Source organism: Rhododendron vialii, chromosome 8a, assembly GCF_030253575.1.
Source record: "Rhododendron vialii isolate Sample 1 chromosome 8a, ASM3025357v1".
Classification (NCBI taxonomy): domain Eukaryota; kingdom Viridiplantae; phylum Streptophyta; class Magnoliopsida; order Ericales; family Ericaceae; genus Rhododendron; species Rhododendron vialii.
In genome coordinates this window covers 35,027,374-35,054,918 of record NC_080564.1, presented here as the reverse complement: position 1 = coordinate 35,054,918, position 27,545 = coordinate 35,027,374, and the positions used below count along the sequence as shown (strand labels likewise).

Genomic DNA, 27,545 nt, shown 5'->3' with positions numbered 1-27,545 from the left:
TTGGCGAAAATTGTATAAGACCCACGAATTTAATACATTTTTTTATAATAATAATGAGTTATTTAATGATATGATCCATACAATTTTTACCAATCATAATAAAGATAATTTTAACCCTCTTAAAAAGAAGATGAACAAAATTATTCTCACAAGAATAACCTTATCAACAGAGCCAAACGCGCTCTCAAAATTTTCCTTCTTATTTCTGAAAAATACAAAGAGCACCCGAAAGATCAGCACTTTTTATCCGAAGAGCAATGCCGGCGGGGATCGTCCTTTGCTCCTCCCTACTCCTCCGCCCTGACTTCGCCGCTTCTGACCGCCGCCCATCTCCCTCCACCCAATTCTCGCGTAAAAGCTCTCGACTTGGTCTCTCTCTCTCTCTCTCTCGCACACACACACACACACACGCAGAAGTCTTCAAATGATTGCATTTCTTCTATGTTCTTTTGGGGAATTTCACTCTACTCTTTGTTTCTTTGCCAAGAAAGAATAAACAGTACTTACTATTTCCGAAATTTAGTAATTTTTTTAAATACATAAAATGAAAGTAGCCGTCACTTTCTTGACGGGAGTATTTGCCCGTCACACCACCACTGTCTATAGGGACCCACTGCACCTGCATCAGGATCCAAGCTAAGGTCTCACCACTCGTGGGTGGTGTTAGAGAGTATCTTTAGCCCCAATAAGGGGCTACAGGGCCTTGTCCAACCAAGTCTGAGTTTCCGCCACTGAACCAACCCTCATTGTCCGAAGTATAGTAGCTAATCGAGTAAACCAGAAAATGTACATCACATCTATGTGGCTGATCTACGATTTGTATCCTATCTACAGATAGTAAGTCAAGGAAATAACTTTCAGAAGTAACTGATGGAATGCATGTACAAAGAGAAAAACTGGAAAAAAGGGGAAGAACAATTCGAGTTATCTTTAGTCTCTTTATGGTAGTGGAGTTAGACTCTTTCAAGCTTACCTATTGGCTATAGTTTATAGACTCTTTCAAGCTTACCTATAAGATTACCATTTGGAGTGATGAGTATTTATTCCAATTTTTTTTTCATACTTCGAGGTTGCTTTACTCATTTACGTCGGGTGGGAGTAGATACAATTGAAATGGTTGACACATTTGATGAAGAAGACTACCTAAATGTTGGGGTTTTGACAATGCAATTTTGTTCAAGCCAATTCTCTCATGGCTTAAGTAGAATAGCAGCAACGGATTGCATGTTTGATGTGATGGCAGGGTAGAATACAAAATTGTCTGCAACATCTTGGGGGAAAGTATTCTAGATCACTCCACTGCATATTTTGCTAGAAATACATCACAGATGCACTTGTTATCTTCCATTTGCTTAAGTTTCATGTTTAACTTCTTATTGATATCAATGTATCATATATTGATAAAGCTGCTAATCTCGGAAGAATTAGTTGTTCACTTGAATCACTCCTTTGATTTTTTTTGGTTATTAGTGTGAGACTCTATCTCGTGTATACTATGTCGGACACCCTTTAGAAGTGATATAAAACCAGTTCTTGGTAAACATTGTTATAGTGAAGTCAAGACATGAAAGCTTGCCTTTGAAAGTAAAGCACGTTTTTTCAGGCAATACGGGTTATGTTCATATTAAGGTAAAGAAGTTATTTTTGTCATTGGGAAATGCTGCTAAGGAAAAGTTTGAGGCTCATCTAGCATTGCTAGGCCGACAGTCTATGCCTACGGTAGTGAATGATGTGAAGACTTCAATATCAAATGGAACTTGTGTCGGCCCTACACAACCAGATGATGACACCACTCCGGAAGGCTTAGTTGCTCATCAGGTATGATGGTGAGTCGTCCCACATCTTTTGTGCAGTTCTACTTATTCTGATGTGATATGCATCATTAGAGGGAGCTACACAGCCCCATATTAATTGCAGAGAGCTTCAGATTTGTCAACATATTGTCCTATAAAGTTACTGAAATTTGGTTTTGGGTCTCTAAAATTCTTGATACTTTTCAAGAATCATCATATAAGATAAGTAAACTAGTTTATTTCCTTTTCCTATCACACTATTGGCATGAACTGTACCCTTTTTTCTTACATGAGTTGTATTAGATGGATATAAATGTGAGTTAGACAAAGTTATGGAACTGTCAACCTGTTTTATTAACCATCAACAGTGCTTCATACATATCTGTGTTATTTGGAACGTATTTATGATGATGAGGGGCTCTATGGGCCACTGATTATAGTTTTGTTGCTCTCAATCAACTCCTCCATTGGAATTCCTTTGGCAGGTGATGGTTCTTGGAAGATCCCCAGCCTTGGCACTTATTATTGTTAATGCATTGATGTTTAGTGCACCCTTTGAAGCTCTGGCAGAAACATGTGAGGCTGATAAGTCTATCTTCAACATGCCATTACTGCTATTTGTAGCCCTTATCGGGGCAACAGTTGGAGGTATGCCACATCTAGCCGTCGTATCATAGCCTTGTGTTTTGTTCCTTATTTCGGTGAAAAACAATCGAATGTGAAGTTATAATATGCCCCACAGTCCATATCTTAAACCCCAGCCTTAGTTTCTGTGCCAGCTCCAATAAATGCTTTCAGACTTCGGTTCCAAGCTCAGCCAGATGCATTGGACACCAATGCCCCCAATCTGAAGACAGCATAGGAGCATTCGAGATGAATCTAAATTTGAGGTCGCAACTCCTTGTCGACTAACTGGTTGCTAATCCACAATTGAAATTTAAGTTCACGAGCCCGAAAGAGTATACCTTCCAGTATCTATCTTCAGCCATTGGAAGTAGATACTCTTAGTTATGTGTCTAGGTTTTAGCTCCCAGTGAGTTTCAAAATACTTAAGAGTTCATTGGTATTACAGGATTGGTTGCGCGTCAGCGAAAAGGTGAATTGAAGCGGCTGAATGAGCAGTTGCGCCAGATCAATGCAGCTCTAAGAAGGCAAGCAAAGATCGAGTCTTATGCACCCACTTTGAGTTACGCTCCCGCTGTTGGTAGAGTACCAGAAAATGAAGTTATTGTTGACCCGAGGAAGCATGAGTTGATTTCTCATTTGAAATCTGGAAAGAATTTTTTGAGGAATCAGGATCCTGACAAGGCATTTGTGGAGTTTAAGACGGCTCTTGAACTTGCTCAGAGTCTAGCAGATCCAACTGAGGAGAAGAAGGCTGCTAGAGGCTTAGGTTGGTTATACGTTGCTGTATCCTCCTTTTCTCGGCCTCCTATCCTATGTATGTATGTTTGGTGCTGTTTTTTAAAAATTCTTGGGTACAATCAACCCAGATGCATTAATCTAGCGACCACACCTTGCAATTGGACAAGACCATTTACATTGTCCCAGTGATACCTGAAAAACAGGGCTTGGCATCTGTACTTGGTGTTCCTTCAGGAATGAACATTCTCAAGGATGGGTTAAGAAAAGGAATAATGCCTTTTGTTCCTCTAGTTCTACATAATCCAAATGCAGAAAGACTTAGGCTGTGGAGATAGAGGATAAGCAACAAAAAGGTGGCCATAGAGTCGTAGACAGAAAACGTTGTGAAGTGGCTTGCTTTCTGTTCCCATTGCTGTTTGTTTATATAAACTTGAGCATCATGGCAAACTGCAATCTGGCTTACAAATGTTGTGTCTACAGAATTGTGTTGCTCACTTTGACATGATTATTTATTTCTTGACGACTGCTTAATGAAACGCTTGTATGTTATATTGAATTGTAGTAATTTTCTTCCAGGAGCCTCATTGCAAAGGCAAGGCAAATTCCGAGAAGCTATTAAGTACCATTCCATGGTATTGGCAATCTCAGAGAGGGAAGGAGAGGATTCTGGGAATACAGAGGCCTATGGAGCAATAGCCGATTGTTATACCGAGCTTGGAGATCTCGAGCGAGCTGGGATTTTCTATGACAAGTACATTTCGCTATTACAGGCGGATTAATTTGCTCTTTGTACTCGGAATAGTTATTTTTCCTTGTTTTGTTGTGTCGAGGGATGAATTTATCAAGCGTTGATGACTTTGGGATCAACTTGAGTGGAAAATCATTTTTGTTCGGTAGGTTCTTGGTGGCAATATTTATCATATCTGCTTTATCTGTGTTGTGTTACCGTGTTATTATTGTCTTCTGTTTATCTTTGTTTGCTAACAACATGGATATATTCTGTTTCCTGCGGTCAATTGCCGAATAAGCCTGGGCCCTTGGCTGATGTCATATACTTCAAGTGAACCATGCCATTGGGCATGGCAATGAAATAGACTGTCATGTGGGCATGGCAATGAAATAGATTCACAATTTGGTGCGAGGATTTAGATCGCAACAAGAAAATTAACTCCATCGTACGCAAGGACTTTTAAAATGGATGAGATTCTTGATTCATTCGCATCAAATCAAATCAAAAGACCAATCACTTTGATTCGTACTTTTGGAAACGTGCTATTGAGAGAAATGCACAAAAATATCAACAAAAAATTTGAGTAAATAAATCCATTGCCAATTGAATCTTAAAACTTAACCTACTCTAGTAATGTTCATAACCAGAAATACAGAGATGTTAAACATAGCAACTACCAATTTCTTCCCCAGCATCAGTATACCATCTTAAGTATGAAACATTTTGAAGACCTTTCAAAACATATACCAATAACTGCACTAAACAGCCAACAAGTAATAACATTACCACTCATCTCTCCATAATACTAGAAAGCGAAAAAAACATACATAGTACGTATCAATATGGTAATAAGCACATATAATAGTAGGTTGATAACAACCCCACTACTCGGGAAAAAAAAAAAAGAAGTGAAACAATAGAAACTCCCTAGAAGTTTGGAAACTTAAAAAAGACGTGCAACGGCCGGAAAACTACAGCTTCACCCATAATGCACATTCAATCTTGACATCACTGATAGTACATGAGCTGCTGCGCAGCAGCAACATTCTGAAAGCCACCATCATAAATAGCTTGGCTAGCTCCGGCAGCACCCAATCCCATGGCTGCCTGCTTAAGAGGGTGGTGCTGCCCTTGTGGATGCATCAAGGCATGGACCCCACCCATTTTACTCATTGCCAGTTGCCGCTCGTAGGCCAAAAGGTCAGCAGCTGAAAGTCCTCCAATAGGTGCAGCTGCAGGTGGAGGAAGGGGGTTTGAACTTGTTCCGGGTGGAGTTGGCTTGCTACCCCATGAGCACTACAAGCATTAACATCGAAAAGTCAAACCCATGTGATAAGAGATAATAAATGCATAAAACAAGCACGCAATGAATCCCCCCCACACCTCCTTAATTCGGTGGCCATGCATGGATTTTGACATCGAGTTTGGGAGCTTTATCATGATCGATTTCATCAAAAATTTAAGTAGAGTGATTTGAAATACTTCATGTTAATGGTTCTAATAATGCAGGGAACCCAATAAAATACATCCCTTCTACTTCTGATCAATCTTCCACTCTAGTTCACAAGCCGCCTGCAGCAAAACTTTTTATATTTTCGTCATCTTGGAACATGCAATCCTTTAAACTAAATCCTAGTCTATAAAAATGGTGCCCGAATCTTCTAAATGCTTTAGTATGGGGAAAAAGTAAGTATTTTCGACAAACAAAAACCAAAAAATAATTAAGTGGTACTAAAGCAAAAAACCTTACACGACACAAAGGTACAGTTAAGGTGCCTTGATTTAAAGAATTAGGACTGGTTCAAGGGTTTCCCAATATAAACTAGAAATCACAGAATTACAAATAAATGCCATATGTTCCTTATTCGGATTGCCAAATCTAGTCTATAAACAAAAATCCCAGAAACAAAACTGATGTCTGTAAGCTGGCACTAAACAACTTCAATGTGATTAACACATACGAGCAACTAAGAAGGCAACAAAATGGTGTACCTTGATTTGCTTGCCAAAGAAAAGGGACGGTGTATTACCCATCTGTATGGCCAGAGCTGCCTCAGCATGGTTACTGTACCTCACAAAACCAAAGCCCTTATCACGTTGGATGCGAACTTCCTCGATCACTCCAGCCCCAAGAGCATGGAAGTGGCGATGCAGATCAAGCTGACTGACCTGCAGAATACACAGAGTAAAACATAAGGGAACTGCAAAATTGCCATAAGATTCAGAAGTACATAATCTAAGTTAACTTTTTCCGAATATCATAATTAACAAGTAGAAAATGATGAAAGTCATCTAATCTAATAATAAAAGAAGCTCTAGCACTATATCGATCCAAGAAGGGAAAAGAAAGAAACTGAACAAGCTACATGGAAACTGTTGTATGATGAGTGTCTTCACACTCAATATGAACATCTAATAACTTTCCACCACAAAAGATAGATGGTGGATCCCACAACACACATTCATATAGAGAAGTTTTCTTGCCTCCGGAGCTAGGTTGCCGACATAGACAGTGGTGTATTGGGGGTTATTCTCAGGCACATCATTATTAGCTGCCTCTTTACCATCCTCTGCAGAAGCAAATACACAAATTTAAGCACAATGGTGGTCGGTGGTAAAGTGAGACAGTGCAGGCAGATCTTGAATTTTTACTCTACATCCATACCATAACAAAAACATCAGTGGACAACAGGCAAACAGAAGAACAACAAAACGACCAAGGAACTGAAGCACATATCTTTGTTCTAAGTTATGCATATGCAAATAGTTACAAAAGATAAATGTAATCTTTGGGGCCTGTTTGGTGACGACTAATAGCGAAGGGGTATATAATTCCATGGGAATCATGGGACGGATTCTCCCATGGATTAAGACAGATTGGAATAGGATTACATACCATAACTTTATGGTATTTTAGATCCCATAATGCGGAGGATTGCATATCCGATGGATGATATTCCAGGCCAATTTTTCTTTAACCGAACATCATATATGTGATCACTTGGATATAATATTAATATTCAGTCAAACAAATGGGCCTTTATGGGAAGACCAAGCTTTAATGAAAGTAAGTTAACCTAGAGTCAAGAATTAGAGCAATTAGTGCATTGCGAATCACCAATATTTGAAACAAAGTTCACAAAGAGCTATTTGGACTTCAATCGCCAATAATTCTTCTCATTTAAGGTTCATCTTTCTAGACTCACCTGAAGAGCCATTTGTCAGTTCCACCACACTTTTGGCATCAGAGCTCTGCTTGTCATCATTAGCTCCAGCACCTTTTGTAGCCCAGTTACAACGTATTTGCCTACTCCCAAGCCACTTTCCTGAACGATGAATATAAGAACCGGAGCGTAGAATTGTCCAATAGAAGGAGTAAAGCACAGAAAGTGATACAGTTATAGGCTGAATGGTTTGTGCAAAAGAATGGAAATCACAATCCTCTGCAATAATTGCCAAATCCATTACCCAGGGATCATATTTATTTGAAGCATCTAATGTTGGACTTCCTCATTTAAGAGGAAATTTTTGCTGCAATGCTATTAAAAAGAAGACTTGTCATCCCACAAATTTCTGAGGCTATTTTTTTCAGAATCATTTTCCAGTTATTGCAGCTATTCCTTAAATTCAAAAGAAATTGCTTTGATGTACATGTTGAAACAAAATCTCAATTTAACACTCTCGTGAAGATGAAACATGAACAAAATTAATGCACTGTAACATATATCATCCGTACCAGTTAAGTCATTAATGGCACTTTGAGCATCCTGAACAGAAAGTAGGGGTAGGAAGAAAATGATATGTTAGTTCCAGAAAAACAAACCACACGATCAAATTATCAATGATAATCATGTACAGAAACATCACCTGTTGATTCCGGAAAGAAACAAATCCAAACCCTCTTGACCGACCAGTCTTCTGATCCCACATAACTCTTGCATCTCTATAAACCAGAAATGATGATTAGTCCACCCAATCAAATACGAAGCATCACAGAATCATTGAGGAACACAACCTAACAAATCTAGAAGCCTCCTAGGACAACAAAACAGGGTTTAATGACTTTAACTTAATCCCAACAGTAAGGATAGAAGCTTACGAGCAACTGGGATACACAGAGAAACATGCAAACAGCATAGCATCATTAACCTCAGGGCAGAGATCACCAACAAAAATGTTATAGTGACCTGCACAACAGGTAGCAATGCCATTCAAATCACTAAAAATAACTATACAGCCCTGATGAGTGCTTAACATTAAACATTGAAGACAAAACTATGAAAAACACAAAGTGGACCCACTTGACGTGTCTTCCCTTTGACCACCAGCATATGCCCAATTAACTTTGATAGGCTGACCAAACCTGTAAAAGCAAAAACTAAGATACTAGGGCAGAATCAAGCAAGAATGGAGAACCACCACGAACTATTCTTACAGGTGCCTTCCATTAAGAGACAGTATGGCAAGCCCAGCTGATCTGCGATCGTAGTAATGAATGAATCCATAGGATGACTGCATTTAAGAGAAACATAAACGTCAACCTCATTACGAGTAAATCAACATGATAACACACACACACACACTATTCAGCCCCTGGCACCTTTTCACGGTAGTATGATATTTTGGAACGAAAAAACTGGAATACAACTATGACACAGTACCTTCTCCTTTCTAATAAGCTTGCAACCCTCAACCGGGCCAGTACTTGAAAAGACCTCTTGAAGGAGAGGTTCTGTCACTTGTGTGTGAATGTTTCCCACATACCTGCATTTTCTCAAAAGAAAATAAACTAGAAGTTTTAAAAATGAAAAAAGAAAAAGAAAATCAATTTTAGCAAAATGTCTCTTCCGCTGACAAATACTAAAGAGTAGGCATTGCATCATGTTGTACGAAAAGGTATTTGCTATTTTCAAGTATATTACAAAAACAGAAAGTAAAGAAACAAAGTAAACAATAAAGGTCAAGAAGCCCAAACAAGAACGCAACAAGTTCCTATGTAGAAAATATACAATGTGAGACATCAAACATGAAACAAAAGAGAACAACAAAACTAGTAGGAAAAAAAAATGTCAAGACGACACTCACACACTGCGGCATGTACTTGGATCAAACCCAGGAGGCAGATTTCCACTTGGGATAGGCTCAATCTGCAAAATAAAAAAGTGAAAAAAAAAACTAACAAAAAAGAAACAAAAGAACAAAGAGCAAAATATACCCCTAATTTAACTGCCTACGTGCTCAGCGATTGTCAACCCCCAAATGGAATAAAAACAAAGCTATTCTAGAAAGCTCTCCCCAACCAAATTTTGGTACCCAAGTATATGACCAAGGCAAAGCAAAAGCGTCAAAACAAAAAACCCTGGAAGTGTTGTCTTATCAAACATAATTCAGCAACTTAAAATCTCAACTCATCCCAAACATACAAAAACAAACAGATGATTCTCGCATTGCAGGATGGCAATAATTACCCAAAAGAAAATTGACCAAAAGGGCTCGGCAACCAGGCATGTCAATGAGCAAGTTTGGCAAATTCAAATGCATTAAACAGCACATAGAAGAAATTTTCAGTTTTGTCACAACAAATGCAAAGTATTTCGATCCCCAGACCAAGCAAAGTCAACATAGTTGAAAACCATTTTTCTTTAACAGCCACTTTGCATTGTGAGAAATGATGTGATAAGAAAGGGAGCTCTTTCTTAGGCGAGAAAGGCAAAGGGGCCAGTCAAAAGAATTCATCTTTATACTTTTTCTCCATTTCTCACCAAATCATTCAAACCAAATGAGCAGTTTGGTGAGAAAGTCTAATCCTTTCTTTTATTTTCTTACCAAAACACTCCAAATGAGCTGCAAGTAAAGAATACATTTTACGGCAAAAAGACCGGAAACACCAGAGCTCAAACCATTACATACACAAGCCTCTCATTAACTTAGACGACCCTACACACAAACACCGAAACACCCAAATCTCAAAACAAACCCCTAAACTCCACAAACACAAGCTCAAAAACACTCCACAAAAAAAAAAAACTCCCCCCCGAAAGCACCATAATTCAAAACCCTAAATTGTGAGAAATGAAGTGATACCAAAGGGGAAGGGGCCAACAAAAATTAATTCATTTTTTGTACTTTTCCTCTCCATTTCTCACCAAAATCATTAAATCCAAACAAGCGATTTCACGAGACACTCGAATCCTTTCTCACCAAATCATTCAATCCAAAGGGGCTGTAATAACTCCAACAAAAAAAAAAAATTCACTAAACACGCAACGATCCAACAATACACAAACATATTCTCATTCACCGAAAACACAGGCATAATATGCACAGAAATAAAATAAAAAAACACAAAGCAATTGCGTAAATATAAGGATAAAATGGGCGAACCTGAGGAGCGGCCAAGAGGCCGGGGTGGTACAAGGATTGCTGTTGGAGGAGAGCAGCTTGTTGCATCAAGGCCTGCTGCTGCTGCTGCTTCAACCTCGGGTGCTGCATTTTTTTTTTCTCGATCGATTCTTATGTGCGATTTGTTCGGAAATCGAAGGGGTAGGGTTCGGAGAGTGACGAAGAGAGGGGGAAAAAGAGAAGGGTCTGGAAGTGGGAAAATGACAATAACGCGAAGAAAAAGGGGTCTCCAATCGGGCTCTGAACAAAATTACGCTGTCGGGTTGTATTTATAGATGGTGTTATTTCTCGGGTTTAAAGGCCACCCAGCTAATCGAATGCCGCCATGTAATCCAGCAATGAAAAATTTTCGGTTTTGGTTTGGGCAGGGAAGCACTCACTTTTTTATACTTTTGCTTTTGATATTTTTCAAAAATGTTTGTGTAAATTTTTTTACATTTTCGGTTAGACGAACCAATATTGCATACTGCCTCCGTTCCAATTTAACAGTTTCTTGTTTTAATTCTGACCAGATAAAAAAACTAGTTACATTTTTAGATTGGTAATAAATTTTATAACCAATATGGATCTTGTTTAATAGATCTCGATTAGATTCTATAATACAATATTTTTAAAATCACATAAAATATTATAAATTTTAAAATATAATCAATTGCAAAGTGACATGAACACCCAAAAAAAATTGTTAAATTGGGACAGAGTGAGTAATTGTTTGGCGCCAAACTAACAAGAGATTAAATTCCTCCGGCCGGCAGCGAGAACTATTGATTTCCTACCATCATCATTTTGGGTCCCACGGTTTATTAATTGCCGATCTGAACTGTTCATTTTGTAGAACTAGCAGAATAATAAATTTTGTAAATTTTTTTAGCTTCATCATACATCAGTAAGTGTATCAAAGTTTAAATTTGGTTTATGAAACAGTTGGTCACAATTTAACTTGACAGGATCACACGTTCATTTTATAAACTAAAATTTAACATTTGATTGATGTATCTATATGCAATCAAGCTAGTTTTTTTTTGAGTGAATATACTACACTATAGTCCCTACAAGATGAAACGGTTCGCATTATAACAATATATGAGAATGGTGGGGTCCATAATGAGCGGTAGTGGATAACCCATCATTTCCACTGTCGGCGGAAAAAATTTAATCTCAACTACATGGAAAAAAAAAATCCAATGAGGACAAAACAAATTTGTTGGTCAATGAAAACACTCTTAAATTGGAATCAGAGACGATGGGGGATTTTTTTTTTTTTGATCCGCAGACGATGGGGGATTCGATTGGGTCTTTGCGAAGATAAATTGAAATTGGTTTTTTGTCCCGGCCCGAACGTGGTTTGAGAGCTCGGCCCAATTATGGCCCGTAGACCTACTGGGTAGTTTCAGACAACTTTCTACAGCAAATTTCACCAGGTCGAGAGGCTCGTTACCCCAAGTGGGTAACTGCATCCCGTGTCGCTACCGCTCTTAATTCTCGTTTGTTTCTTATCTCAATTTTTGCTCATACGGATTTTATTAGTTTATAAGATTTTATTAAAAAAACACTTTCACTCTCGCTTATGCACGAACATAATGTGATTCAGATCACTGCTCATAGTTGGTGCTCGAGAAACCTCTCTGTTCTTTTAAACGGTAGGTGATAAGATGTTTTTATTTAGGTGCTTCCGAAAATAGGTGACAAGATGTTGTTGCATGTTGAAAATAGCAAAGTTAGCTTGTGGACAGCAGACACTTTGTGTATTAGTTGTGCAACGGCACATACGTGTAATGAGACTATGAGTTTAATTCTTATACACTTTGTGTATTAGTTGTGCAACGGCACATATGTGTAATGAGACTATGAATTTAATTCTTATGGAGCGGGAGGCGATTTAAAGTACATCAATTCCCAAACGTAAAACGCAATTTTATTTTTTTTAGGTTGGTATCTGGCTCGCTTGAAACTCATTTGGAAACATCATAAAAGATTAACGAAGTTTAAGTTTGAATGCACTAAGAAACTGTGGTGGATGCTTACATCGAAATTAAGCATGCCAACAGCGTCTGAAAATTTCATTTTGCTGGTAACAGATTCAAATGAGAAGGACAAAGACCGCAAATGAAAAAACAAAGTCCAGTAGCTAGGGGCTGTTTGATAAAACTGAAAACTGAAACTGAAAGCTGAAAAATTAAGTACTGGAAACTGAATGCTGAAATTTTTAAGCTGAAAAGCTGTTTGATAAATATATTAAGTACTGAATTAAAAAAATAATGAATTAATTTTGTTCCAATTCTATCTTAATTTTTCTTACGGTCACAATATACTTTTGGTAATGGTGGTGGAGTGGTGGTGGGGGAGTGGTGGAGGTAGTAGGAGTGCTGGTAGTGGTGGTGGTGTAGTGATGGTAGTGGTGGTGGAGTGGTGGTGGTGGTGATGGTGGTGGAGTGGTGGAGGTGGTGGTAGGAGCGGTGGTGTGTGGTGGTGTCATGATGGTTGTGGTGGTGATGGTGGTGGTGGTGGTGGTGGTGGTGATGGTGGTGGTAGTGGAGGAAGTGGTGGTGGTGGAGTGGTGGTGGTGGTGTAGTGATGGTAGTGGTGGGGGAGTGGCGGTGGAGCGGTGGTGGTGGTGGTAGGAGCGGTGGTGGTGGTGGTGGTTGTGGTGGTGGTGGTGGTGGTGGTTGTGGTGGTGGTGGAGTTGGTGGTGGTGATGTGGTGGTGGTGGTGTGGTGGGGGAGTGGTGGTGGTAGTGGAGTAGTGGTGGTAGTGGAGTGGTGGATGTGGTGGTAGTGGTGGTGGTGGTGGAAGTGTTGGTGGAAGTGGTTGTGGTGGTGGTATGACGGTTGAATATAAGTACACAAAAATTCAGCCAGAATTAAATAGCTCAAAGCTACTTAATTTTTTTCAACTTTTTAGCCTATATTTTAAGTGGTACTTAATTTGTTAAGTAATATGAAAATGTGGTTATCAAACCTACTGAATCACTTACTACTTAATTGATTCAGTATTAAGTGCTGAATTTAAGTTATCAAACAAGCCCCTAGTAAGTAACAACTGAGGCCCGGTTCCGTTAAGGTTTTTATTTTTAGGGTTAATTATTTGTTGCCCCTTTTATTTATACACATTTTTCACTTTACCCCTTCCAACTATAGAACGCTACAACCTACCTCCTTTATCTTCCAATTCCTAAAACATAAGGCCTGCCGTTAGTCTTTTTTTTTTTAATCCGCTCCTGCCGTTAGTCTGGAATCCAAAAAATCGTCAAAGGGGCATGTGCATGTCACATGATCTGTAAAAAGAAAAAAATTAAGTGTTCTAATTTTCAATCCGTTTGAATCGGTGTGAAGATCTTATTTCTCTAATCATTTTATTCCAAAGGATCATAATTAATTTTTGGCTCTAGGGCTCTCATTAGTTAGCCCTAAAAGATATTTGGTTCTACTACTTTTTTAGGACTAATTAATGAGAGCTCTAGAGTCAAAAATTAACTATGACTCTTTAGAATAAAATGATCATGGAAATAAGATCTTTTTACCGGTTCAAACGGATTGAAAATTGGAGCACTTAATTTTTCATAAGTATTTTATATGGAATATATTAAAAAATATGGTTAAAAAATTAAATGCTCCAATTTTTAATCTGTTTGAACCGGTACAAATATTATGATACAGAGTATACTAACTAACAAGAGCTCTAGAGCCAAAAATTAATTATGATTCTTTCGGATAAAATAATCAGAGACATAAGATTTTAGCACCGATTCAAACAGATTGAAAATTAAAGCACTTAATTTTTTTTTTATTTTTTACAAATCATGTAACATGCACATGTCCCTTTGATGATTTTTTGGATCCCAGACTAACGGCAGGAGCGGATCAAAAAAAAAAAACTAACTGCAGGCCTTATGTGTTAGGAATTAAAAGATAAAGGGGATAGGTTGTAGCGTTCTATAGTAGAATGGGGTAAAGTGAAAAATGCGTATAGATAAAGAGGGCAACAAGTAATTAACCCTATTTTTTAAGTACTTAGTTTCCGTTTTGCGAGACATATCATTTTCTCACAATACATCACTTTTATTTCAAAAAGTAAATACTTATTTAAAACACACCCTGACAGAATTCTGATTCCCTTTAGCAAGAACTTTTTTTGGGTGAGTGGTTCATTCCCCTAGTACAAACGGTCCAAAAGGCCACGAGAACATGATTCCAGGAACCGGATATATGTCTGGGTCAATTTGAGCGTGTCTCGACTAATTGTAGGGCTTTGAAGTTTACGACGGGATAAACTTTCAGTGGCTCCAAAGAATTTGGCCAAGTAAACATAAAAAAGTAACTAAAAGACTTGATTGCGCCTTTTCAAATCGCCCCGCTCTCAAGATTATAATCTACTGTATATTTCTCTTTTGAAGTTCAATGCAAAAGTAGGAGCATGGTTGATTTTTGAAATTCAATATTGCAATTGCGCTATAGCCTCATTTCTTCTACAGAATCTACACAAGTACGGAAAAAATTTCAGTGCCAGGCGGGTATCACGTGATGCCTGCTCGGCGCATTCAAACCGTCTATTGCATTTCTGGACGGCTCAGATTTGGAGGGAGAAAAAAGAGAGGAAATATTGGGGTAAGAAGAGAAAAAGGGATTTCAATCCAAGCCATCTAAAAATGTTTTGGACAATCCGAATGTACCGAGCGGGTATCATGTGGAATATACACACCCAGCACCTGAAAATTTCTCAACAAGTACACTGCGAATACACATGTAAACACATCAATAGAAAGTTGTGAACACCACCCACTCTTGTTAGGAAGCAGTAAACGCTTCGGGAGTCAATTATCAAATGCTTCGAGAGTGGCATACGGTATTTCTATGTGGTATTCCCAACAAATCACGCCACGGCAAATTTCGTCGGTGAAATATTAATAGACATTTTTATTGGGTTGTTAGTAGATGCTGGCTAATCCGTATTGCGGTAATTTAATTGACAGAAAATATCTCTTAAGCAATGCTAGGTGATGCTTCGGGAGTCCGAGTGTAATTGGTCTTGGAGTCTTGGACCCATTGTAAATCATTGGAACTCATACAGTCAAACTTGACGGTCAATACTTTATAATTAAAAAAGAAAAGAAAAGAATAAGTTGACGACCAATATTGATAAAAAAAAAATGATTGGAATAAATCAAACAATTTCCATCTTCAAACTTGGACGAATCGGTCAAATAAAATCTAAATTACAAAATCTATATCCTCTCAAGAACCTAAATACATAACAAAAGTGATCTAAGAATTTAAAAGAGAGAGAGAGAGAGAGAGAGAGAGAGAGAGAGAGAGAGAGAGAGAGAGAGAGGAACAAGTTAGACTTTAGTCCCTGGAGGCCTGGACTAGAGAAGCCATTGCCCCAAATAGAAACAAATCAGGAAATATAATTAAGTTCATCAATTATCCAAATCAAGCAATGTCTATAGGTTGAGATCAATCGGTTCCTTGTGTTTGAGAGATGAAGTCGACGGGCCACCGTGCGCTTGGTATGGTGCTGTGGAAGCAACCCTGAAGAACAAAATGCAGATGACAAAAGCAAATTAGATAACTGGGCAACTTAGATGCAAAGTGTCGAAAATTTTGCTGTTTCTTTTTTTTTCTTCTTAAAACACAGTATCAAGCTCAATAGACCGGTTAATTCGGTAAATCAATCCCTCCCGGTTCAAATTGAAGTCGAGGCAAATCTTCATTTTAACTGACTCAACACAAAAATTGATAGCACACGGGTGATCACAGTCGAATAAATACCTTTCTTTTCTCTTATCGAAGAACCGATGAAGTGAAGCTCTTCTCGCAATAGGTATATCTGAAACAAAAGAAAAAATCCCGGTTAACGCAAGTTTTTTGGCGAAGTTTTGGTCTTTTGGAACCAAATCAAGTCACAAAGCAATTACCAGCAGTAGGTCCTGGAATAGCGACTGATTTTGAATCACTGGTTTTGAAGTTTTCTGTGGTGGGAGTTGAGAGAAGGCCACTGGAACTAGGACAGTTTTCGCTGCTCCTGCCTAATAGCATGATCTCCCCAACTTTATCAGCTGGGAAATTATCAAACACAAACACTTTCCCTCCGTAGAAGATGGTCAATGGTGCGGTTTTTGGCTCTGTTTCCATGGAAGCTGCCAGTTCGCTGATAACAGAAACACAAAACAACACAACAGAATTAGGTTGGTTTAATTCCATATTTAAATTCAACAAAGTGAGTTTTATAGGGGATTTTTTTTGTTGAAAAAACAACAATGATGGGTGTGGGTCTCCCGTATACCACGTGAGTCTCACGTGCGTGCATCGAACGACTTCAAACACAAATTCAATCTGGATATCTATAAGGCTGTACCCAAAAGACTGCATACAGGGAAGGCATGCTTATATTTTACGAAAATATACAGGTACCGATACCGACGGTCGTGCCGGGCTGTCTCATGCAACCGGACGGCCGATTCGAACCATCCAAAAATTCTAAAAAAAAACCCGAAGGGCCTGGCGCAGGAATCAACGGCATCCGATATGTATAGGATGTTTGATCTAACCACTCTACACGCATCGGATGCTGTTGATTCCTATTTCGGGCCCTTCGATTTTTTTTTAGAATTTTTGGACGGCTCGGATCGGTCATCCGATGGCCGGAGACGGTCGCGGTACGGTTGTCGGTACTCATAGTAGTACATTTTTTTATATGTATGATATGACATTGAAGAATCAAGACCGCCGTCCCGTTTGATTATCGTTGCTTATTTGTTGTGTCTAGATTCATACACGAAATAAGCGAATATATAAAACCAAAGAATAAAGACCGCCGCCCCGTTTGATTATCGTTGCGTACTATGAACTATGAAATTGTTGATCAGAGAAAAGCATAAACAGGGGGAAAAGGGGGGCAACAAACCTGAAAGCAGCATTAGCTGTTCCTTCAAATTCCATGTTACTTGGGAAACCAGTTCCGGTATGCTGAGGAAAGAGGTCCAGAAGCTCGTATTGTGCAGGTTTTTCCATGTTTGGAAACAAATCTATGGCGGGGGCCGCTCCATATTGCGGCGTTTCTGGTCTCCCTGAAACGTTGCCAAATTATGTAAATAGTTAGATGAGAGAGAGAGAGAGAGGAGAGAGAGAGGAGAGAGAGATAAAAACGTCTAAAATTTTCTTCGATTTCTTTTGTTTTCTGCGTTCCGGAAACAAAAAACATGCATGACGAAAGGTTAAAAATTAATCACTTTATGTCTGTGGGAACGCAATCTTTGGAAAATTCAGGACATTGTTTTGTTGATTTCTACAAAGTTAATTTCCGAAAACAATTTATCAAAACAAATAATGGAAACAGAAAATGAAAAAGCTACCACATGGTGTACCTTTGGGCTCCAGTTTCCCAGCGATTTCAAGGCCAAGATCTCTCAAGCTCCCTTTCTCCTTGATGAACTGACTCAGACGGTTGCAAGTCTGAGCAAAACTGGACTTCTCCGGCGCCTTGCCGGAGCTCCTGAGGTCCGAAAAATCCCGCGAACCCGACATGATTTCTCACCCTTCTTCCTAATTCACAGAACTGATCAAGAATCGCTCGAGCAGCTGGTTGTATATAAAATCAAGCTTGTAATGCTGGAGGAGAAATGGAATCTTGTACTACTACTTTGTTATGAAGAGGAGCTAGCAGTGGGTGAAAAGGAGGAGGATAATTAAGAAATTATATATAGCTAGAGTACAGAGCACTACACAGGTACACGCAATTACCCAATCGTTTAATTTCTTGCTTTGCTAAAGATTGGTCCTGGGAGATGACTTTTTCCTTGGTTATACAGTACTACTATTAAAGTATTGTTGGTTTCCAGCACGTGTTAATTGAGTGCAGATAAAGAAAATACGAAAACGTACGTCGGAGTGATTACTCCTACTATTCAAAGTACATAAGGTGGGAGTAGTGGAAACAGTGGGTACAGGAGGAGAAATCAAGAAACACGAGTTTCCAACTTCAAAAGATGCTGTGGATTTGTGGGCCACTATTTGTGGACTAGCACGGGGCGGCAAGCCAAAGTCGTCGGTGCTTCAACAATAGTACAACTATTAGGTATATGCCGCGTTCGTTTTTAGGTCCGTTTGATAACAGTGATAAATTTGTAAGATTCGTAAGAAAATGAGATTAAGTTTAGAATCGGTAATGAGAAATGATTAGTAATGAGAAAGAATTAATAATGAGTATGTTTGTTTGGAATGAGATTAGATGATAGGATTATTATTAATACCATGTTTATTTCCATGGGATATGATTGGATTAATAGTATATATTTTCATTTTTGCCCTTATACAAAGTAGCCTCATGACTAGTTCAAGGGCAACTTTGTATTTTGGCATCAACCTACTTGGGATTGGATTACCATACCAAGTCCCATGGAATATTATGAATCTCCCCTAAAGGCCACACTACTCGTCCCAAAGGATTATTAGTCCAGACCTATTTGGGTTACCAAATAAGGGTTTAGGAGTCCCTTGGGATTGGTAGTTCAATCCCAAGGCTTTAGAGGGTTATCAAACGGGGCCTTATTTCCTCTGTCTCTTAATGTTTGTTCGGTACGCAAAATGAGAATGTAAAAATAATACAATTTTTGTAAGAAACATTTTAAAAAATTTCAACAATTTACTAGATACCGATGAGTTTTTTTAATTTATGAAAAAAGTTTAAAATAATTGTATTATTTTTAAAATAATTTTTGAGAATCAATGAAATAAATCAGCTCAGTCGAATAACGGTGAAGACTTGATCGATTTTACGCCCAATTCTCAATTTGCTGACAGAAAATTGATCAAGTCCTTACCGAATCCGACTACATTGATTTTTTACAAAGAATTTTAAAAATATGTTTTAAAAAAATTAAGCGGCTCCGATTATTTATGTGGAACTTCAAAGTGAGTCCTACGAAATATGGTGTAAATTTGATGTACGCCAAATGGTGTATGCATAGTAGAGCTATGGGTTAAAATGAGCCTACATACAGATATTTAAAACATGATTTTGGCTATAACTGTGGCCGAAACTATTAGATGCACATAAATTGGCATGCATCTTATGATTTCGGACATAATTTCTAGAATTGTGGTCCGAAGGCGTAATTTCTAGAATTGTGGTCCGAAGGCGTGTGAGTGTATCCCTAGACTTTTTGTGTTAAAATTGGAAATTGGGCAGAAAGGAATGAAAATGTGTTTCCTTTGCGTGCCGACAGGGCCAACAAGCTACTAGTAGGTCTAGTAGGTCCCATCTTGGTTTAAAGTGAAAACCGCGAAGCCGTGAAGGTACAGAACGCGTTTTTTCCGCCAATAGCCATGTGATAAACACGGGGAAGAATTATGCCCCCCAAGGAAACACTTTTCTTAGGGCAAATTACCAAAACCATACGCAAGGTTCTTGCAAATTATAAACTGCCCCCTCGCGTTTGAGAATTACAAATTACCACCTGTTGCATGACGAATTTCATCCTTTCGTGATGTACGTTAGGAAATTCGAAGGACTAAATTTGACAATCAAATCCTAATTGTATTGTACCACACTGTCATTTATAGCTTGTGAAACGCTAAAGATGTGTGAAAATAGCCTTTTACAAAACTTAAAAAATAACAGTTCAGTCCATTATAATTAATATTTGATGATGCTAAATAGATTTCGTTGAATTTTCTAGCTGCTACACATAATTAGGGATGGCAATCGAACCCGCCTTATCTCGAAATGGGACGAGATTTCCAACTCATTTTCTGGTATAGGATCGGGGTCGAGGTTAAAATTCCAAAATCCGACCGGGTTCGGAGTGGAAGCACCCCGCCCCGACATACATTTATATATATAATTATACTTTTATCCTAATGTAATTATCATAATGCTTAAAATTTAACATTTTTACCCTAATATTATTATCATTATACTAAAAAACCTTATATTCTTAATTTTATTTTTTTACCATTATACTAAACTACCACTTTTTTAAAACTATTTTCTTTTATTTTGCTTTTAAATTACCAATTTCTTTTAAATTCTTACTGGGCGGGGCGGCAACGGGGTACCCAAAAAAAAAACCCGATCGGGTCGGGATAGTGTAATAATTTTCGGGTCGGGGTTGGGGTACGCAAAAACCTACCCCGCTCCACCTCGTTGCCATTCCTACACATGACAAGAGTAATTTGTTATGTGATGGGAAAAAAGTTGTAATGTTCCAAATGTGAGGGGACACTCTTTAATTTCTAAAAACTTTGAGGTGATTTTGGTAATTTATCATTTTTATTACCAGGTGTCCAATATATTTCCAAGACCGATCCTGACCGGAGTTGAGTTCGGTTCGGGGTGGGATCGGTTTGGTCGGGAATTTTGGTTCACCCAAAATATAAATTTTTTATTTAATTAAAGTATATATATATATGTAAAATATATAAAATATATAGTTGATCGGTTCAATTCGGTCCGGCAAAAATTTTAGAAAACCGAGATCGAACCGATCATTGGTTAGGTCCGGAAAAATTCCACCATCACCCCAGCCAAAAACCGAACCGATTGGTCAGTATTTTCGGGGGGTTTTTTTTGGGTCCGTCGGGTTTTGTATTACCCCCACATACATTGATGGGTGTAGTGCACTTTGATGGATTTATAGGGATTTCATCATTGTAATATGGAATAATTAGTTTGTAGGTTTGTTGAAGTACTCTTCATTTTTATTAAGATGAATTTAATCGAACACTGATGACATCATGATCAAGATAAAATTTTCTTACTGTCCATTGTGTGAATTATACTACCATCCCTTAGAGGGACTAGATCGTGCAGTTTGGCCCGATTGTGGAACCTTTTGGGCTCGCTTTAATGTTCGAAAAAATTCACTCTCTGGCTTATCGAGAATATCAGCCACGCCAAAATTCATATCGATTGGATACCGGCCATTTGATGTGTTTTCTGAATCGAAATCCCTTTTCTATGATATACATGGGTTCTCAAATCATACCACACGATTTCCTATCAATATATTTTTACCGCGATTAATATTCCCGACGAGATCAACAGATGGAACCGAAAGATCCAGTCCCTCAAGGGGATGATCTTCCTCCAGACAGAAGGATGGGAAATTAATGAGGTGAGCTCATATGGACTGCAACAAAACAATTCTTCGGTAATATGGTGCAGCAATAAAATATGGTGAAAACTCTTTCATCAAGTCAAAGCATGCGAATCACGTGGCCGCACTTAGTTCTTGTGGTTCCAACTTTCATCTAGTCTACATATCATGGAAAAAACAGATGGACTGGCGCTGTTTCAATATACGGCGGTCATAGTAAAATTTGACTTAAGGAATGGCCATTTCATTCAATCTGATGTGATCATGCCCGCTCTGATCTCCGTCCCATCCCGAACGGGTTAGGGACTTGAAGATTGTTTTTTCGGGAATCAGATAGGATACAGGAATGATTTTAAATAATTCTGAGACCGAATTGCTGGGTAGGAGGTGGACATATGTTTGTCCACACTCCAAACTCGCCCCGCCTCGAACGGTCCCATAATTCTTTTATTTGGACCAAATATATATGGTTCCAATTTGAGATGGTGGTTCTTTAACCACAAGTCTAGAGACCTTTACAACCTTAACATAATGCTATGATCTTGTTCGTAAAAAAAAAAATGGATCGGACTTGGACAAAACTACAGTGACAAGTCTGCAGTTTAACACTCCCCAGAATATGTGATGCACACATTTTGGAAATTGGCCGGATTAGCCTGGGCCAAGCTTATTTTGTACTCCATAACAGGCCTATTTGTGTGTATTTAAGTATGAATAATCCATAAGCTTAACTTAGCTTGTCTGTGGAAACAAGGGTCATAATGTTTGTGTGGCATAGAATTATTACATATTTTCCTGAGTATATTGCATATTGTTGTGTGCTGATAAAAAATAAAAAAAAAAACTAAGAACTTGTTAGCATTGGCTTCAAATTTGGAGGCATCAAATTTTAAAAAAAGAAGCTTATATGACAAATTGTCATCTCCAAATCGGACATTCACAAACCACCACCTCCAATCATAACTTTAAGTTTGGAGTTGTTAATTTTTGTTTCGAAGACTGTATTCTGTAATCGTCATTCTTTCGACTAAAAGATATTTGACAATGCCTTAAAAAATGACAACCTCTCGTGCCAAATCCACAGGAATTAGGGTTGGAGCTGTCTGACCTATATATCAAAAGTTTCCGTTGACCTTGCACGCCACGGGGGATTTGGCAGCCTGGGTTGGAGCTACTGATCTAATCGATAGGATCTGGTCATGTTTAGAGGTTATTGCAAGCTAGCCCACACCTCTAGAAACTAGGCTAAAATTTTCAACAAAACCCAGCTTAAGTTGCTTAAAATATATCAATCCATAATCTCAAACAAAGAATCACAATTTTAGTCCACTGCTATTAAATTGGCTCAAAAAGAATCGAAGAATTATGTACGAAATTGCTTTACTTTTATATTCGAGAGATATGACTCAACTTTTTGTACCGAAGAAATGAAGTAATCAAATTTTTTTTTTTAAAGCCAATGAAGTAATCAATTACTCTCGTGGTATAATCAATACCAGAACTAACCCAGTTGATTTACTAATAATTGAAAACCAACCTGTTACATTAAAAAAAGAAATTAATTCAAAACCTTACTCAACCCCTTTTTTTTAACACGAGTAATTTTGAAGCCAATTTGGGTTTTGGTTTGTTATTCTACTCCACCTGACGACGGTTCTTCAAGCTCTCCGACCTCGACACTGAAGGCATGCATGTGCAGCTGATCCGCCTCTGATCTTCCGGTCCAGATATGACTTTATTGCAACAAAACAGGCTTTCTTCTCTAGTTTCCACGGCCCCTCCACCCTCTTGGATTCTGACACCGCCGTTGTATCTTTTATTTTGTTGTTGTTTTTTTTTTTTTGTATACTTGTATTATTTTCATTGTACCTTTTCCTTTGCCGTATTAATATAACTGAGATTATCTTGTTTGTTACAGTAAAAAATAAAAACCGCGTTCCTTTGTATGGTACATATGCCCGGAACTTGGATGAGCTCTGTGTCCAAAATATCAGCTACCAGTTGTGCCCCTCATATATAAGAAATTGTAAGTATTAGTTTTCTTTATCGCATAAAAATTCCATTTATCACCGGGGTAAAAAAAAAATAGTACAATAAGAACAGAAAAGCATTGAGAGAGCATTGGAGAGTGCACAATACGCCTCTCCTCCTATTACATGCAAATTCTCAAACTAAATCTCTGTCTCTCGAAGTTCTCTATTTTTAAACCAAAAAAAAAAAGGGACAAGGAAAATATGCATTTAGCAAAAGTTGTCATGTCCAATATCCAAACGGTTTTTACCGTTACAAAAGGTGTTCAATGGGTCAGGGGAAATTCACTGACCTTAACAACGATAATAACGGTTAACCAATGACTTGGTCAAAATCAAGAATTCAATCTCTCTCTTTCTCTCTCTCTCTCTCTCTCTCTCTCTCTCTGTATCAATCTCTCTCTCTCTCTCGCCTCCTTATCCCCTCTGTCTTCTCTCTCCACCTTCAACACCAAACCCTCGAAAACAAACAATGAAAATAACTCATTACCAAATCAAGAAAAAAACGGAAAACCAGCCAAAGAACGAACAAGAAAAACTCACACCGGCTGGTTTTGTGGCCCCAAGAGGCACGTTCCAACTTAAGTGATGGCCATGGTTCATGTCGTTAGATGTTTTTACGTTTTCTTGATTACTACTTTTTTTCCAATGGCATCTTCCCTTACTGAATTGCAAGCCTTGGTTAAGCTCAAGAAATCTTTCACAAACGCCGCGAGTCTCAATTCGTGGGGGTTAGGGACGACTCCGTGTAACGTAAATGGTCGGCCATGGATTGGAATCAGCTGCGAGAACAGCCTCGTCAGCATTTTGAGCCTCGAAGATTCGGGTTTATCGGGGAGTATAGACATTGACGCTCTGCTTGAATTGAAGGGCCTTCGAGTTGTCAGTTTTAAGAACAATTCTTTCTCCGGTCCAATCCCGGATATCAACCGTTTAGGGGCTTTGAAGGCCATTTTCTTGTCGGAAAACCAGTTTTCGGGTGAAATTCCCTCTGATTATTTCGCCAACATGGATTCATTGAAGAAAGTGTGGTTTGGTGGGAATAATTTTTCCGGTCCAATACCGGAATCCATAGCCAATTTGCACAATCTAACAGAATTGCACCTCGAAAACAATCAGTTTTCGGGGTCAATCCCGTTGTTGGAACAATCTACATTGGAATCGCTTGACCTTTCAAACAATTTATTAGAAGGGGAAATCCCAGCTAGTTTGAACAAATTCAATGAGCGTTCGTTTCAGGGTAACGCCGGGCTTTGTGGGGAGAATATAGGTACATCCTGCAATAATGTGGCAGATGCGGTACCCCCAACGGGCAGTGGTGATCAAGGGAATGTCTCTGGCTCTAGTTCCAGCAAGACGGCAGCAGGGCTCATGGCAGTGGCCGTTGTGCTTCTATGCGTCATGATCGTGGCGATCCATGTGATGAGGCAGAGGCAGAAGAAATTCAATTTGCTAGGGAAGGAAGACTTTGACGACGCAGTTGAGGTACGAACGTCAGGTGCGAGTAAAAAGGATATGGGTTCGATCAGGAAAGGAAACGGGTCGAGCAGGAGGGGATCGCACAAGGGCAGTGGTGGGGATTTGGTTTTGGTGAACGAGGAGAGTGGTACGTTTGGGTTGACGGATTTGATGAAGGCGGGGGCGGAGGTGCTTGGGAACGGGACGTTGGGGTCGTCGTATAAGGCCATGATGAGTAACGGGATGACGGTGGTGGTGAAGAGGATAAAGGACATGAACAAGTTGGGGAAAGAGGGGTTTGAGGCGGAGGTCAGGCGGCTCGGAAAGCTGCGACACCAGAACGTGTTGACACCGTTGGCGTACCATTATAGGAAAGACGAGAAGCTTTTGATCAATAAGTACGTTGCCAAAGGCAGCTTGCTCTACCTATTGCATGGTATGAAATAAATCAGTTTTGAAAAAATTTCATATTTGCTGAAGTTTCATACATCTGATATGCCTCATCCAGCCAAATAGTAATTCATCTTCTTGGTACCTTATTGCTCCTATGATATTAACCGGACATCGTTGATATGGAAATTGTGATTCAAACTTGGAAATTTTTTCACGAAGATGTTTCCAAGATACGATGTTCATGTCCTTGTTACATCATCTCTCTTATGATTTTATATAGAATTCATTATCATTGTACATAGTATTATTCGCGTGAAAATTATGAGTGGGACCCAAACCCCTTTTTTTTTTCAAAAACGTTCTGCTAGCCAGACAAATGAAATATTGTGACAATGAAAATGAATATTTTCCTGTAACTATGTTCTCAGCATAGAGCATTACCTCTGCAATTTCTCTGAACGTTCGTGGTCTCGAATAATCACTGATGTATCTGTAGGTGATCGCGGGCTTAACCATGCTGAGCTGAATTGGCCTGTGCGTCTAAAGATTGTTCAAGGAATCGCTCGAGGATTGGGCTACCTTCACGCTGAACTCGCTTCTGCCAACTTGCCTCATGGCAACCTAAAATCAAGCAATGTTCTTCTTGGTCCTGACTTTGAGCCATTGCTTGTTGATTATGGATTCAGTCCATTAGTTAACAATGCACAAGCCGTTCAAGCACTACTTGCCTATAAGTCTCCAGAGGCAACGCAAACTCACGAAACGTCTCCCAAATGCGACGTATACTGTTTGGGAATTATTATTCTCGAAATTCTGACAGGGAAGTTCCCTTCCCAATACCTCAACCACGGAAAGGGTGGGATTGATATCGTCGATTGGGTGAGAGCCGCGATTTCAGAGGGGAGAGGGGCTGAATTGTTTGATCCGGAGATCATAAACTCGAGAAATTCTCTTGGTGAGATGGAAAAGCTTCTCCGGATTGGTGCAGCCTGCACGGAGAGTAATCCTGATCAACGGCCAGAAATTACGGAGGCTATTCAATGGATCGAGGATGTACATGTTGAGGGTGCTGGTGGCCAAGAGGCTAGAACAGTTCAAGTACCGCGACAGGGATATGCTGAAGCAGCTGCGCCGGAATCGACCCATCTGTTGAACGTACAAGATGGGTATGCAGGGAGGAGACTGAACAGCATCGGGGAACGGTCAGCGCGTCGGACTAGTGATAGTTTTGCCTTTGATATTTCCTAATTACCGTAGTTTGTTTCGGGCAGGCAATCTTTTCTTGGAATTGAAAAGAAAGAATACGAGGAAATGAAACTTCTGGAGAGAAGAATGAATCACAAGCCCTTTGTTGTAATCTTTAGGAACTCAGTAGAAATCTTTGTTTTAAAGGTGAGAATGACAAACTTTACTGTGTGTGCTATATTTTCATGTATGTTTCAACACATCCCATTCAACTTCTGAATTGGCCTTTCTTAACTTTGCTGAGCTTTTTTCTCCCACTTCAATAACCATCCATGTTTCACCAAGATAAAAAAGGTAAAAATAGATGTGGAAATGGACAAGAGGATTTGGAAATCCAAGTCGACGGAGGGAAATTGGAAGTCGCGGTGAATCAACACTTCTGCATGCAGACTTACAAGACACAGATTCAGATACATCTCTCTCAGAAGGAGTGAATCACACTGTAACGTCCACACCCTATGGAACCTATCTTTTGAGAGGGAGTGTGCCAAGAAGAAGTGCACATATGTCGATCGATGTTACCTGTTGAGATTATCTTGCTTTCTTGTTTGTCCATTGAGTTTTGTCATTGAAATTGATGCTTAAAACATTATCTTGCTCTCCTTTCCCTTGTCATGGAGTAGTTGTTAAGAGCTGAATCAACAGACAGAAATTAGATACACGTTTTAGTTAAATTGTGAACTCAAAATTCTGAAAACTTAGGCATGCAGTCATTAATTGTATTTGGGAGTTTGACAGGCTCAATAACTTTCGAGGTTTTTCCCCCTCGCTCGAAGATATTACAACAATTTGTATCAGAGGAATGAGATTCTGAGAGAGATTGTTTTCATAGTCAAGATAAGGACTCAATACACAAGTCTCCTCACATCATATTGGGCTATTAGGATCTTTGGAGTTGAGCTGCTTTAGAAAAATGTGCATTCTAATCCCAATGACCAAGTACCTAATAGAACTACAAAGCTACAGACACTCCATAAAACCATGCATCAGCAAAATGGAGTATCCAATGATTTGTGGAGTTTGTAGTTATCCAA

General features: G+C 38.9%; 4 protein-coding genes and 1 long non-coding RNA gene across 8 annotated transcripts; 2 read left to right on the top strand and 3 right to left on the bottom strand.

The window, feature by feature from the left end:
• The first annotated feature begins 152 nt into the window (after nt 1-152).
• On the top strand, nt 153-4,091 carry LOC131297947 (protein FLUORESCENT IN BLUE LIGHT, chloroplastic). Of its 4 annotated transcripts, none has more exons than XM_058323173.1 (5): nt 153-369; nt 1,604-1,818; nt 2,279-2,441; nt 2,866-3,186; nt 3,735-4,091. In XM_058323173.1, the coding sequence occupies exons 1-5, from the start codon at nt 258-260 to the stop codon at nt 3,935-3,937; spliced, it is 1,014 nt and encodes a 337-aa protein (XP_058179156.1). In that variant the 5' UTR covers nt 153-257; the 3' UTR covers nt 3,938-4,091. The 4 variants fall into 4 exon arrangements, with proteins under 4 accessions (XP_058179156.1, XP_058179157.1, XP_058179158.1 ...); XM_058323174.1 differs by having other exon boundaries at nt 193-369; nt 2,866-3,234; XM_058323175.1 differs by lacking the exon at nt 153-369 and having other exon boundaries at nt 1,604-1,826.
• On the bottom strand, nt 266-1,132 carry LOC131297952 (uncharacterized). The gene is made up of 2 exons (XR_009190424.1): nt 1,010-1,132; nt 266-973 (listed from the first exon to the last, which is right to left on the bottom strand). It is a non-coding gene; the product is annotated as an uncharacterized LOC131297952 (long non-coding RNA).
• Nucleotides 4,092-4,609: 518 nt separating the features above from the next.
• On the bottom strand, nt 4,610-10,550 carry LOC131297945 (oligouridylate-binding protein 1B-like). The gene is made up of 12 exons (XM_058323171.1): nt 10,273-10,550; nt 8,974-9,035; nt 8,550-8,652; nt 8,324-8,400; nt 8,190-8,251; nt 7,988-8,075; nt 7,756-7,831; nt 7,625-7,655; nt 7,095-7,214; nt 6,373-6,458; nt 5,881-6,057; nt 4,610-5,184 (listed from the first exon to the last, which is right to left on the bottom strand). The coding sequence occupies exons 1-12, from the start codon at nt 10,378-10,380 to the stop codon at nt 4,897-4,899; spliced, it is 1,278 nt and encodes a 425-aa protein (XP_058179154.1). The 5' UTR covers nt 10,381-10,550; the 3' UTR covers nt 4,610-4,896.
• A 4,872-nt stretch (nt 10,551-15,422) lies between these two features.
• Nucleotides 15,423-18,070, bottom strand: LOC131297949 (protein TIFY 10B-like). Its single transcript, XM_058323177.1, has 5 exons — nt 17,654-18,070; nt 17,194-17,356; nt 16,205-16,437; nt 16,059-16,116; nt 15,423-15,818 (listed from the first exon to the last, which is right to left on the bottom strand). The coding sequence occupies exons 1-5, from the start codon at nt 17,811-17,813 to the stop codon at nt 15,731-15,733; spliced, it is 702 nt and encodes a 233-aa protein (XP_058179160.1). The 5' UTR covers nt 17,814-18,070; the 3' UTR covers nt 15,423-15,730.
• Nucleotides 18,071-23,666: 5,596 nt separating this feature from the next.
• LOC131298961 (pollen receptor-like kinase 3) lies at nt 23,667-26,711 on the top strand. The gene is made up of 2 exons (XM_058324468.1): nt 23,667-25,309; nt 25,763-26,711. The coding sequence occupies exons 1-2, from the start codon at nt 24,004-24,006 to the stop codon at nt 26,512-26,514; spliced, it is 2,058 nt and encodes a 685-aa protein (XP_058180451.1). The 5' UTR covers nt 23,667-24,003; the 3' UTR covers nt 26,515-26,711.
• The last annotated feature ends 834 nt before the right edge of the window (nt 26,712-27,545 follow it).